Source organism: Microcaecilia unicolor, chromosome 1, assembly GCF_901765095.1.
Source record: "Microcaecilia unicolor chromosome 1, aMicUni1.1, whole genome shotgun sequence".
In the NCBI taxonomy this organism is placed as follows: Eukaryota; Metazoa; Chordata; class Amphibia; order Gymnophiona; family Siphonopidae; genus Microcaecilia; species Microcaecilia unicolor.
In genome coordinates, this window is record NC_044031.1 from 122,534,721 (window position 1) to 122,546,864 (window position 12,144).

Genomic DNA, 12,144 nt, shown 5'->3' on the forward strand with positions numbered 1-12,144 from the left:
AAGCACAACCCCCAGAATTCTTGGTTCTTTCTCCACTTACAGACTCTTCTCATCAACCAATGTTAGTGAATCGAGAGCAGTCAGAGGAGAATTAGTAAACCAAAGAATCTTAGTCTTAGTAAAATTTAATTTGAGCTTGTTTTCACAGCCCAACATTGAATTCTATCAATACACTCGGAAACGCAGATAACAGTGTCATTGAAAGAAAAATTAACAGGTACCAGCATCAGTATATCATCTGCATAGGAAAATAAACGTACATCATCAGAGAATGTAATTAAATCCAAAGAACTCATAAAGAGATTGCACAACATAGGGGATAAGGAGAAGCCCTGAGGCACCCCACAGACTGAAATCCAATCATCTGAAAGGATTCCACCTTTCCACACTTTTTTTTGTTACATTTGTACCCTGCGCTCACTCATGGCAGGCTCAATGCGTCTTACATATACAGGTACTTATTTGTACCTGGGGCAATGGAGGGTTAAGTGACATGCCCAGAGTCACAAGGAGCTGCCTGTGCCTGAAGTGGGAATCGAACTCAGTCCCCCAGGACCAGAGTCCACCACCCTAACCACTAGGCCACTCCTCCACTTTATAAATGCTACTCAAAAATTCTCTGAACTAGTTCAAAACAGGGGCGTAGCTACGGGTGGGCCTGGGTGGGCCCAGGCCCACCCAATTTCAGTCCAGGCCTGCCCAGCGCCAGCTCCCATTGCCGGCCACTGCTGCTTTTCCTGATGAGCAGCAGGGCCGGCGCTACAAAAAGAAGAAGCGCTCAGCTGACTGAGCTGAGCGCCGCCGCCAACGCTAACCCACCGAGAAAAAATGTTAAAAAAAAAAACACGGCACTGCAGGCAGCCTCGAAGCATTGGCTGCTGGCTCTGCAGGCTCCTCCCGTCTCTTACATCACTGCCCCTGTAGCGAAGCAGGGGCAGTGACGTAAGAGACGGAAGGAGCCTGCAGAGCCAGCAGCCAATGCTTCGAGGCTGCCTGCAGTGCCGCGTTTTTTTTTTAAACATTTTTTCTCGTCGGGTTAGCGTTGGCGGCGGCGCTCAGCTCAGTCAGCTGAGCGCTTCTTCTTTTTGTAGCGCCGGCCCTGCTGCTCATCAGGAAAAGCAGCAGTGGCCGGCAATGGGAGCTGGGGCTTGTGGGCCTGAATGGGAGAGGGAAAATGGATGGCAGGATGGGGAGAAAGAGGGAAAATGGAAGGATGGGGAGAGAAAGAGGGAAAACAGATGGGAGGATGGCAGAGAAAGAGGGAAAATGGAAGGATGGGGAGAGAAAGAGGGAAAACAGATGGGAGGATGGCAGAGAAAGAGGGAAAACAGAAGGATGGGGAGAGAAAGAGGGACAACAGATGGGAGGATGGGGAGAAAGAGGGAAAATGGAAGGATGGGGAGAGAAAGAGGAAAAACAGATGGCAGGATGGGGAGAAAGAGGGAAAACGGAAGGATGGGGAGAGAAAGAGGGAAAACAGATGGCAGGATGGGGAGAAAGAGGGAAAATGGAAGGATGGGGAGAGAAAGAGGGAAAACAGATGGGAGGATGGCAGAGAAAGAGGGAAAATGGAAGGATGGGAGAGAAAGAGGGAAAATGGAAGGATGGGGAGAGAAAGAGGGAAAACAGATGGGAGGATGGCAGAAAAAGAGGGGAGATGGATGAAAGGATGCAGAGAAAAAGGGGAGAGACTGGAAGGATGTGTAGAGAGAAGGGACACTAAACAGAAAAGGGTAGAGAGATAGACACTGGTTAGAAGGAGGGAGAGAGACATTAGATGGAAGGATCAGGAGAGAGGGTAGATGGGTGGAAGGATGGGGAGAGAAAGAGGGAAGACGCTGGATGGAAGGGTAGGGAGAAAGAGGTGACACTGGATGGAAGGATGCAGAAAGAAAGAGGGGAGACTATTGGAAGGATGGGGAGAGAGAGGGGAGACACTGGAAGGATGGGGAGAGAAAGAGGAGAGCTGCTGCATGGAAAGGGGGAGTAGTGAAAGATTGGAGAATAAGAGGAAGGGGCATGGGGAGAACAAGGGTGAGAAAAAGATGAAAAGCCATAAGTAGATGAAGGAAATTAAAGAATGGATAGTAAGAATGAATTAAATCTGGACACAGAGAGGCAGAAAAATATTGAAGAAAGCAAAGAAAAAGGAGAGAAAAATGACAAATGGCCAGGAAACCCTGGCAGAAGAGTTAAGTGAAAACGAAGGAAAGCAGAATCTAGAGACTGGGAGCAACACAATGAGAAAAAGTAAATGGCCATACAACAAAGGTAAAGAAAATAATTTTATTTTTAATTTAGGATAAAGTAATATGGTGTTAATAAAGTTTCAGAGACCAATATTTCCTTCCTTAGGTCAGGAGAGGATACCGTAACAGCATTATACTGACCTGAGGCAGGAGGTTTTGGCCTCTGAAAGCTCACTGAAAAGGATTAGGCTATTAAATAAATTGTCTGAAATCTGATGCACTGAAAAGCAGCACTTTACCCTGTGTGACAAATGCATCTGAGTGTAACTACATTTTGCTGGGGGGGGGGGGGGGGGGGGGTAGAGAGAAAATTTTGTGCCCACCCACTTTGGGTTCAGGCCCACCCAAAATTGGCAGTCTGGCTACGCCACTGGTTCAAAACAGTGCCCATCAATCCCAACTCACAATCAGTAGCAATTCGTGATTGACCGAGTCGAATGCAGCAAATATATCAAACTGCAACAGCAAAATCTGTTGTCCCCTACATAAATACTCACGAATAATGGTTGTTAGTGTGAGAAGTCAAGATTCAGTACTTAGCTGATTTCTAAAGCTAAACTGTGAAACATGTAAACAGGAATGAGACTCAATATAGTCAGATAGTTGTTTACTAAGGTCTTCATTAATTTGGTGAGTAAAGGAATACTGGCAATGGGCCTAAACCTGGAAGCAAGAGATAAATCTAGATTGTATGGGGGTAAGTACCATATGACCCATCTGTTGAGGGAATCTACCCAAAAGCAAGAGATTATTCAGAAAATTTACAAGCCATAAAATTATATTACGTAAGAACATAAGAGTAGCCATACTGGGTCAGACCAATGATCCATCTAGCTCAGTATCCAGTTTTCCAACAGTGGCCAAGCCAGGTCACAAATACCTGGAAGAAACCCAAATCTTGGCAATACTCCATACTACAAATCCAGGGCAAGCAGTTGCTTCCCATGTCTGCCTCAATAGCAGACTATGGACTTTTCCTCCAGGAATTTGTCCAAACCTTTTTAAAACCCAGATATCATAACCGCTGTTACCACATCCTCCGGCAAACAGATCTAGAGCTTAACTATTTGTTGAGTGAAAAAATATTTCCTCCTATTTGTTTTAAAAGTATTTCCATGTAACTTCTACGAGTGTCCCCTAGTCTTTGTACTTTTGGAAACAGTAAAAAAAAATCGATTTAGTTCTACTCGTTCTACACCACTCAGGATTTTGTAGACCTCAATCAATTTTCCAAGCTGAAGAGCTCTAACCTCTTTAGCCTTATTAAATGGAGGATGATCCATTAGGTAAGAAGGACAAATATCTAGCATACAATAACAACTTGAAAATTTAGGTAACAGTAAATTAACATCTTCAGTGGTTATAGTTTTAATAGTCACCCAACCTCAACTTGCTGGTATACCTAAAGAAGAAACATCAAGTCTTTCTGACCTGTGTGGATTTAATAATGAATAGTTAGTATTCAATAGTTCTTTCCTAACAACAGCAACTTTATCATAAAAGAAATCCGCAATATCTGTGCGGGAAGCAGAGAGTTTATAACAGAAACAGAGTCTGCCAGTGGAGCTAATAGATTTTCAATCAATCAAAACAATTTCTTTGAGTTAACCTGTTCAATTCCTATAACAGCAGCATACAGAGTTTTTTTTTGTCTCTGTAACATAAAATTTATAAGTTTTCAAAGCATTTCTCCATTTAGACTTGATGTCAATGTACCTAGTTTTCCACCAATTTATTTCCCATAGTCTGCAATTCTGCCTCTTTCTTAAGACAGTCACTGAACCAAGAACGGACCGTGCAGACCTTCAATGGTGCAATATTGTCCAGGGTAGTTTGTATTGCATGGTCCCATCTATGTATCTACTTGACTGGATCAGTAATTGGATGTTCTAACTGTTTAGCATTCATGGGCCAGAATATAATAGGGTCTTATCTAGATTGTAAGCTCTTTGAGCAGGGACTGTCTTTTTGTGTATGGTGTGCAGCGCTGCGTATGCCTTGTAGTGCTATAGAAATGATAAGTAATAGTAGTACTCTATCTTTGCTCTAGATTTAACATCACGCTGACAATGAAATTTGGGAGCTGATGTCATTGCAATATGAAGAGTAAATTCAGCTTTAAAATGATCGGACCAAGAAACAAGCCATCCACCTAAGGTTAGAATGAGATGAGTAGGATAAGATGTCATAAAATCCAGAGCATGACGTTTTCATGAGTAATAACTTGAGATAATAGATTAAAATTACAGTAAAGTACAGTAAATTCAATCTCCTAAAATAAGTAATCTATTACACTGTATTGTATAATGAGAAAAAATATTGTATATAGTATCTTGGATAGAAGTCCAAGCACCAGGCGGATGGTAAAAAAGAAACAGACATACTGAGCCCAAAGAACAATAAAGCTCATCCTGAAATCTACAGAACAGGTAAAACTTCAGAATCTATTAAAGTCATATGAAAAAAGCTTTTGCAAATAATGGCTAAACCTCCCCCATTTTTTACCCAACCAGGGAGAATGCAAAATATTATGGCCCGAAGGGACAAAAGGGCCCTTTCACAGAGTGGCGGTAAGCCCAACATGGGTTTACCACTTGCTCTTCCGGGACTACCGCCAGCCCAACGCGGCCTTCGGTAGTAGTCCCACCCTGTGGGAAAAAGGAAACCCCCTGAAAATGGCTTGTGCAGTGATATCCCAGCAGTAATTGGGCATCACCGTGAGCTACCCAGTTACTGCCGGGTTAGCGCGGGAGCCCTTATCGCCACTTCAATGGGTGGCGGTAAGGGCTCCTCACCGCACAGCCACACAATAAGAGTTCTCTTACTGCATGGCCTTGTGTGTCTAGGGACTTTTTTACCCTCTGTGGTAAAAAGGGCCCTGATGCGGGAAAAATGGCCCCCACTGCTAGCGAAGGGCCCTTTTTCCCACAGTTTGGTAAAAGGAGCCCTAAGTGAGATAATTCAGGACAATCATTATCTGTTAACCAAGTTTCAGAAAGGAAAGAAAATCCAAAATCCGATACCTCAATAAAACTACGAAGTAAAAACAGCTTATTTTTCACAAATCTAACATTTGCATAAAAACATGGTACATGGGTGGTAAGACTTCCAGAAAATAAACTGTGGTCACAAGGAAACGAACATAAATTCACAGGGTTTCTACAGGATTGCCATGAACCTAATTTGTGGTGAATCTATTCCCTATAACTGGTTCAATATTATTAACAGAATATAAATGACAATCAAGTACCCATGGAAATTTGTTTGAGGGTTGAACCCTAGGCTTACATTTCTGTCTGGTAGAATATACCACAGGAATAGAAAAAACTGTATTATCTATACCAAACAAACCTCCTGTGCCCAATAAGGCTAATAAGCAATAAAAAGCAGCATTGTAATAATTAAAACAAAAAACACTAATTACATAAAACAATTTAAGTTCCCATGCTACAACAAAAAGTGATTAAAATAACCATAAGCCACTCAAGGCAGCACAAAAAGGCGAACACCTTTGACGAGACTTGGGGGAGCTTATGGTCAGGGAAAGGGAAATGTTGGACATGGGGGGATAGGGACACAGAGGGGTGTCACAGGGATTCCCAAATTCCTGCGGAATACCCGGGGAGCAGCCACAGCACACTGGTTGAAAAATGCTACATTATGGCAATACTTATGTTCTCTCAAGTGCTAAACATCAGCCTCTTGCAAGGCAGAACAGACTACAGAAGTGCAATTAAAGACAAACTCCAAATAAGAAATTCACCATAAAGGCCAGAAAAATGTACAAACATAATAAAAATCCTAATTTTGTATAACTCTGATTTGTCTGGTGAACTATGTTTTGTAAGTTGAGAGCAGTTTATCTTTATATTTACTATTTTCTAGCAAGAACCTCTAAACGAGGTGGTCATGATGGGACTGCTTGTTTTTTTTTGCCAAACTGTGTTAAATGACTTGCTAATGGAAGGATGCATGCGTGTCTTGGTGTTTTCACTCCTGCATCCAAACACACACAGCAGGGGCAGACTGAGAGTACTCTGGGCCAACAGGCACTGAGACTACTCTGGGCCCCCTGCCATGCTGCTGTTGCCCTCACTCACCACTAGTGCCTTCACCCCTGCCATGCTGCCTCCCTCCTAACGTGTTGCCACTGTCCCCCACTACCTTGAAGGGTCCTGGTGGTCTAGTGGCTGTGGCTTCTTCAGGAGCAGGAAATAAATCCCCTCTTTCATGCCCACCTGCTGCCTCTACTCTGCCTGGAGCTGTGTTTACAAAATGGCTGCCGAGACTTCCCATGGTAGTCTCACCTCTCGCAAGACTACTGCAAGAGTCTCGGCTGCCATTTTGTAAACACAGCGATGAGCAACCGGGCAGAGCCTCTGGGCCCGAATGGTCAGTCTGCCCCTGACACACAGATTCTCTTTGAAATGATCTCGCAGGCAACAGGAATCAGAATAAATGCACAAAACTGAAATACTGTGCTTAAGATAAAAGAATGAAACATTCATGTGGCAAAAATTTCACTAATTACTATTCTTTTTGTCTACAAATAAAAATTGTACAACCTAGAACATAGATTTGTGAGAGGTTTGGTGATTCAGATCTAGACTTCTGATAGTTTAAAATCAGAAATCAATTTGTCTTATTTAGAGACATGTTTTTGAATTATTACTTTGCTTAAAACCACTGTAAAATGTACTAGGGACTTTGCCAACTAGTCCTCTCCGTTACCTCAGTTTGAAGCCCATTCACATTCTGTTCTGATGGCATCCTCTGGCAATAGGTCAGGAGGTAGGACCGGCCCTATGCTTAAGCACCATGTCCAACCTTTGAAGAGACAGTATCCAGGTATTTATTCCTTTTGTCACCACTGCCTGTCACCTGAGTTTTAAAGCAAAGACTCTATAGCTGAGGGACATGAACTGCAACTCCCTTCAGAACCCTGTAAACAAGTGCACCCTTTAACCAGTCTTTTGACACTCCCGCTTCTGAAAAGCAAGTTCTAGGGCTTCCAAAGTCTATGTTGTGCAAGGGAGAATATTCTCATTAATGCTAAAAAAAGAACTAGTCAGATTTTCAATAAGAATAAAACAAATCCATGAGATTTCAGGCCAGATCCATGTGTCATGCCATCTAAGTGATAATGCATTTCAGTCATACTCACAGCTGGTCCTGCAGTTCCACAATGATGTACTCCAACTGCTCCTTCTCCATCTTTTGGGCCAGGTCCATGTCCTCAATCCGCTGAAGTAGCAGCTTATTCTGTGAAACAGATTCAGACAGTTGGGCCTCCCGAAGCCGTACAAGTTCCTCGAGATAACCCTGGAAATGCAACACAGTAATAGATGAAAAGCATTTCCTTCCCCTGCTTTTAAAACCTTAACTTCCTTCTCAGCTCCAAATACACAGCTTCTATCTTGCCTTTGATTATATGGTGTTCTGATTTTCAGTTATAATTGAAAAGGCCTGAAAGGGAATTTGAGGCTTTCAATTATAACCAAATAATCCCCCAAAATCTGCTGGTTCCTCAGCTAGGCGATGTCATCAGATCCAGCCACTGCAGGAGAGTCCCTTTGTGATGGTAGTGGGCGCTTCTGCTCTTACTTCCAGCACTGTGCCTTACTTGCTCTGCTGTTGGGACTAGAAAAGCTTTGACATGCAAAAACAGGCACATCCTGGTACAAAGCCTTTCTAATGCTGGTGAAACACACAGCAGCAGGCGAGAAGCAGAAACTCCTACCCTTGGAAGGGGTGGGGAGGAAGGCTGATACAGGGGTAGAAGAAAGGCAGAGCTGTTGATGGGAGAGACGGTGCTGTTAGTGATGCTGCTACTGGGGCCGGGAGGAAAGGGAAGCTGCTGCTGGGGCCGAGGCTGGGAGGAGGGGGGAGCTGCTGCTGGGACTGGAGCTGGGAGAAGGGGAGAGCTGACGTTGTTGCTGGAGCCGGGATGAGGGGGAGCTGACGCTGGTGCTGAACCGGGAGACGGGGGAAGCTGATGCTGGAGCCGGGAAAAGGGAAGGCATGTACTAGAAAATTGCATTTTGGATCACTGAATGGAATTCACCTAAAAAGCTGCTATTTTTTTTTTTTTTGCAACGCAAATACACCTGTAGACCCCTATTTTTCCAACTTTGGGAAACCATCTAATTGACTCAAAAGAAACTCCTAATTACACTAGGTTAGCTTTTCTAATCATGTTAATTAATAAACATGACATGATATATTTGCAGCTCTAATCCCATAGCAATACTGATCTGCTCTTCTGGAAAATTAGCATTTATATTTAACAGCTGCTGACCTTAATATCACAGAGAGGACTGTATACATTTGCAAATATATATATATATATATATATATATATATATATATATGTGTGTGTGTGTGTGTGTGTGTGGTGTGTTTGTGTGTGTGGACATGTATACAGTCCTCTCTGCAATAATTATATGGGGGGGGGGGGGGGAGACAGAGAGATACATTAGTGGAGGAGAAGCCTAATGGTTAGTGAGGCGAGCTTTGGTGACCTGGGTTCAATTCGCACTGTAGATCCTTGTGACTTTGGGCAAGTCATTTAACCCTCCATTGCCCCAGGTACAAAAACGTACACTATGCGCCCTCTAGGGACAGAGAAAGTATTGGCATATAATGTGTACAGCACTGTGTACGTCTAGTAGCTCTATAGGAATGATTAGTAGAAGTATACATACATACATACACCCTGAGGGCAATAACCAGCAGGACCGTGACTGCAAACGTTATATGGATAATTTTATCTACACAACTTTACATGGATTTTCATCAAAGTTATGGCAGTGACGTACACCTCATGTGAAGTGCATTGGGGTTTTATATTTGGGGTTCTGAGAGGTGGGGGAGGCAGAGGGGCAGGGGGAAGGGTCCTTGTGGGGATAATATGGAGGACTGTTGAGCTGATTTGCTCTATGGGGAGCTGGGGTCTGGGAGGGAGACAGGGACAACTTAGAATAATGATTGAGTAGTGGTGGGTAGAAGAAGGGGTGTATAGATACTACATTGGATATGACAGGCAGGCTGGGACTCCTCCTAGGCACACTGGGTGGGAGCTACATGTTACAGTGTTCTTTTCTCAAGGTATGATCTAAGATATGTTGAAAATCATTTCTTGGAATGTGGGGGGGCATCTCCTCAATTAATAAGAGGCAAAAGATCCTCCAAGTGCTGAATAGGCAACATGTAAATATAGCTCTGCTGCAGTAAACTCACCCGTCTTTGAAGCATGCCAAATTAAAGCATTGATAGGTGAAACATTTATGGGAGTCTCTGGCCCAGGGTTGGACAGCGGGAGTAGTGATTTCATTCAGAAAGCATTTAGATGTGACAATTCATAAAACATATAGTGATGATAGGAGGAGGAGTACACTGGACCAAATCATAGTAGCAAAGCAGCAATTTATTTTAGGCAACATCTATGCCCCCAATCATTACAATGCAAAATTTTATAAAACCTTGTTAAAAAGAATACAAGATTTGAGAGGAGGACTGATCATCATGGGGTTGGGGGGGGGACTTCAATGGGATTTTTGATCCCCAACTAGGTAAGTCTCAAGCACATGCACAGGAAAAAAAAAACGAACACTGCAAAGGGCATCCCTCTGTTGTGTAAACTCAGGCCTGGTGAACAGGTGGAAAATTTTGTACCCAAAGGAAAAGGATTACACTCTGGTCCAACATCTTCCTTCCTTCCCCTTCCCAGAGGCTTCCTTACCCCCCACCCTCACTTTTCCAGCCAAAAAACAGTGATATAAAGGTGTGGAGCTGCTGTTTAGGGCACACAGCCAATGGCTGTGCTGTATGGTCCGCTTCTGACATGGACTTCCTCTTTCTGAGAGGCAGATTCAGCACAGCCATCAGCAGCATGGCTTAGACAATGGCTCTGTATATTTATGCTGTTTCTTTTTGTTTTTGTTTTTTTTGGCAGGGGGTATTGGAAGCTGTGTCGCTGGACTAGTGGGGGGAGGCGGCCCATCCACAAAAGTCTGCCCAGGACCCCCGTAGGTGAATAAAACAGTCCTTACACCACATCTAATCTTCTCCTCCAATTCAACTCCCTTGTTACCTGGTCAAAGAAACTGATCACATTAAGTTTGAGCTCTGTCCCTGGTCTTCCTGTTGGACCTCCTATTTTTATGTGGATAACTTTTGGCAAGATGTTAATTTGCCCCCCAAAAGGTTATCCATTTGTCAGCCCTGATTTTTAAAAATTAAGTCATTATCCAGTTAAAAATAACAATAATTCTCAGAAAAGCAGTTAAAACATTCAGAATAATTTTTAGTTATAGCAAATTCATGGCAGTAAAGAAGTTTCCTAATGCAGGAATTTGGTATCCCTATACCCCTTTTCCTAACATTAGTAGGAGCATTGCCCTCAATTTTGGTCTCAAGTCCCAAGCATTTGTGGAACTAATTGCATAATTTAGACTAAATGGAGTACCGCTTATGTGCTCTGTCCAAGTAGCTGATGGCTAATCTGCTGCCTAAACAACTGTATGGATCAATTAGTTTGCTTTTTGGGTTAAGCAGTAAGATACAGAAGCTAAATGTCTTATTTGATGATTCTGGAAAACCTCCGATCATCATTACCTTGCTTTATCAAGAAGCTAATGTAGTTATTAATCTGTTGAAGTTGAACCTTGACGACAAATTTTGTTCTTGGTCTCTGTATACTATGGGCTGGATTCAGTAAATAGCACTCAAAATTCGTCACAAAAAAAAAAAACCAATATTCTCTAACGGGCATTCCAGGATCGGCACCCTTTACAGAACAGTGTGTAGTGCCGGGATCCGCGCTGAAGTTTGGCTGCAAGGAGTTTCACGAACTGAAACTAGGTATAAATCCTGGAGCACACATTGGGCACAGATTGACATTATTCTATAACACTATGCACATTTTAAGGGAATGCTGCTGACCTGTCCTTGCCCCTCCCATGGCCACACCACCCCCTTTGTAGGTCCATGCAAAAACACTTGGGCATTAATGGGTGTGTGTTTTCAGGCAGTTCTGCTGTTTCTACCCCGTTTCGGCTCCTTGCATCTGTTAGAATGCTTTTTCATGCCAAACAATTCAGTGCAGAAGTAGCGCCTAACGTTCAGCACCATACATAGAATTTCCCTGCATGAGGCAGAGTTTTTCATTTTAGATTTGCAAGGGCAAAGCTGATGCACAAACCATTATATCTCCCAACACTTCCATCCAATCTATGCTCATTTGTATGCCATGTCATTGAGTTTGTACTCAACAACTGACAAACCAAAGACAGAGAAACTGAATTGTTACCTGTGTTCCACTGTTACATTTTAAATATTAAAGTTATTCTACAGTGTGTCTTAATACCAGTATGAGATGAAAGAACAGTACTTCTATCACTAGGTGAGATCAATTAGGCATCTAATCCCGAAATATTATGCCTAGCACAGAGCTGCTCCTCACTCCACCACAACAGCATCATTTTACCTTCTGTTCCAAAGTGAGACGGTATTTCTGTTCGACTCTCTTGCACTTGTTGTACCAGCTGTTTTCATCCATGTTGAATGGTGGACCAATATTCTCTGGGGTGCTGCCTTCACTGCCACTGCTTCCTAACGTCCTCAGCTCTTCCTCATCACTGCTGATACTATCAGAGCTGCAAGAGTGAAAGTTGTAGACTGGATAAGAATTGCTGAACACTGGGTAGAATTAAGAATATGTGCCACTAAAAGAATGAACTGCACAAGCTGGTAAAAATGAGGCACTCTAAAGGGAAGTAAATCTCAAGGAAACGAGCTTCAACTTTCATGTTTCAGGAGTCATGTTAATGCAGGGAGCACACTGGCCATTTAATGGTAGGACTGATCACATCTTCCTGTTCATGCAAGACAACAT

At 43.0% G+C, this 12,144-nt stretch overlaps 1 protein-coding gene across 2 annotated transcripts in view; it reads right to left on the minus strand.

The window, feature by feature from the left end:
• Positions 1-12,144, minus strand: part of RUNDC3B (RUN domain containing 3B) — a 310,546-nt gene that overhangs the window by 65,456 nt on the left and 232,946 nt on the right. For both annotated transcript variants that reach the window (XM_030199755.1, XM_030199748.1), the window contains exons 7-8: positions 11,737-11,905; positions 7,414-7,571 (exon numbers count right to left, since the gene is read on the minus strand). In XM_030199755.1, coding sequence (XP_030055615.1) covers positions 7,414-7,571; positions 11,737-11,905 — 327 coding nt within the window. The remainder of the gene's footprint in view (positions 1-7,413; positions 7,572-11,736; positions 11,906-12,144) is intronic.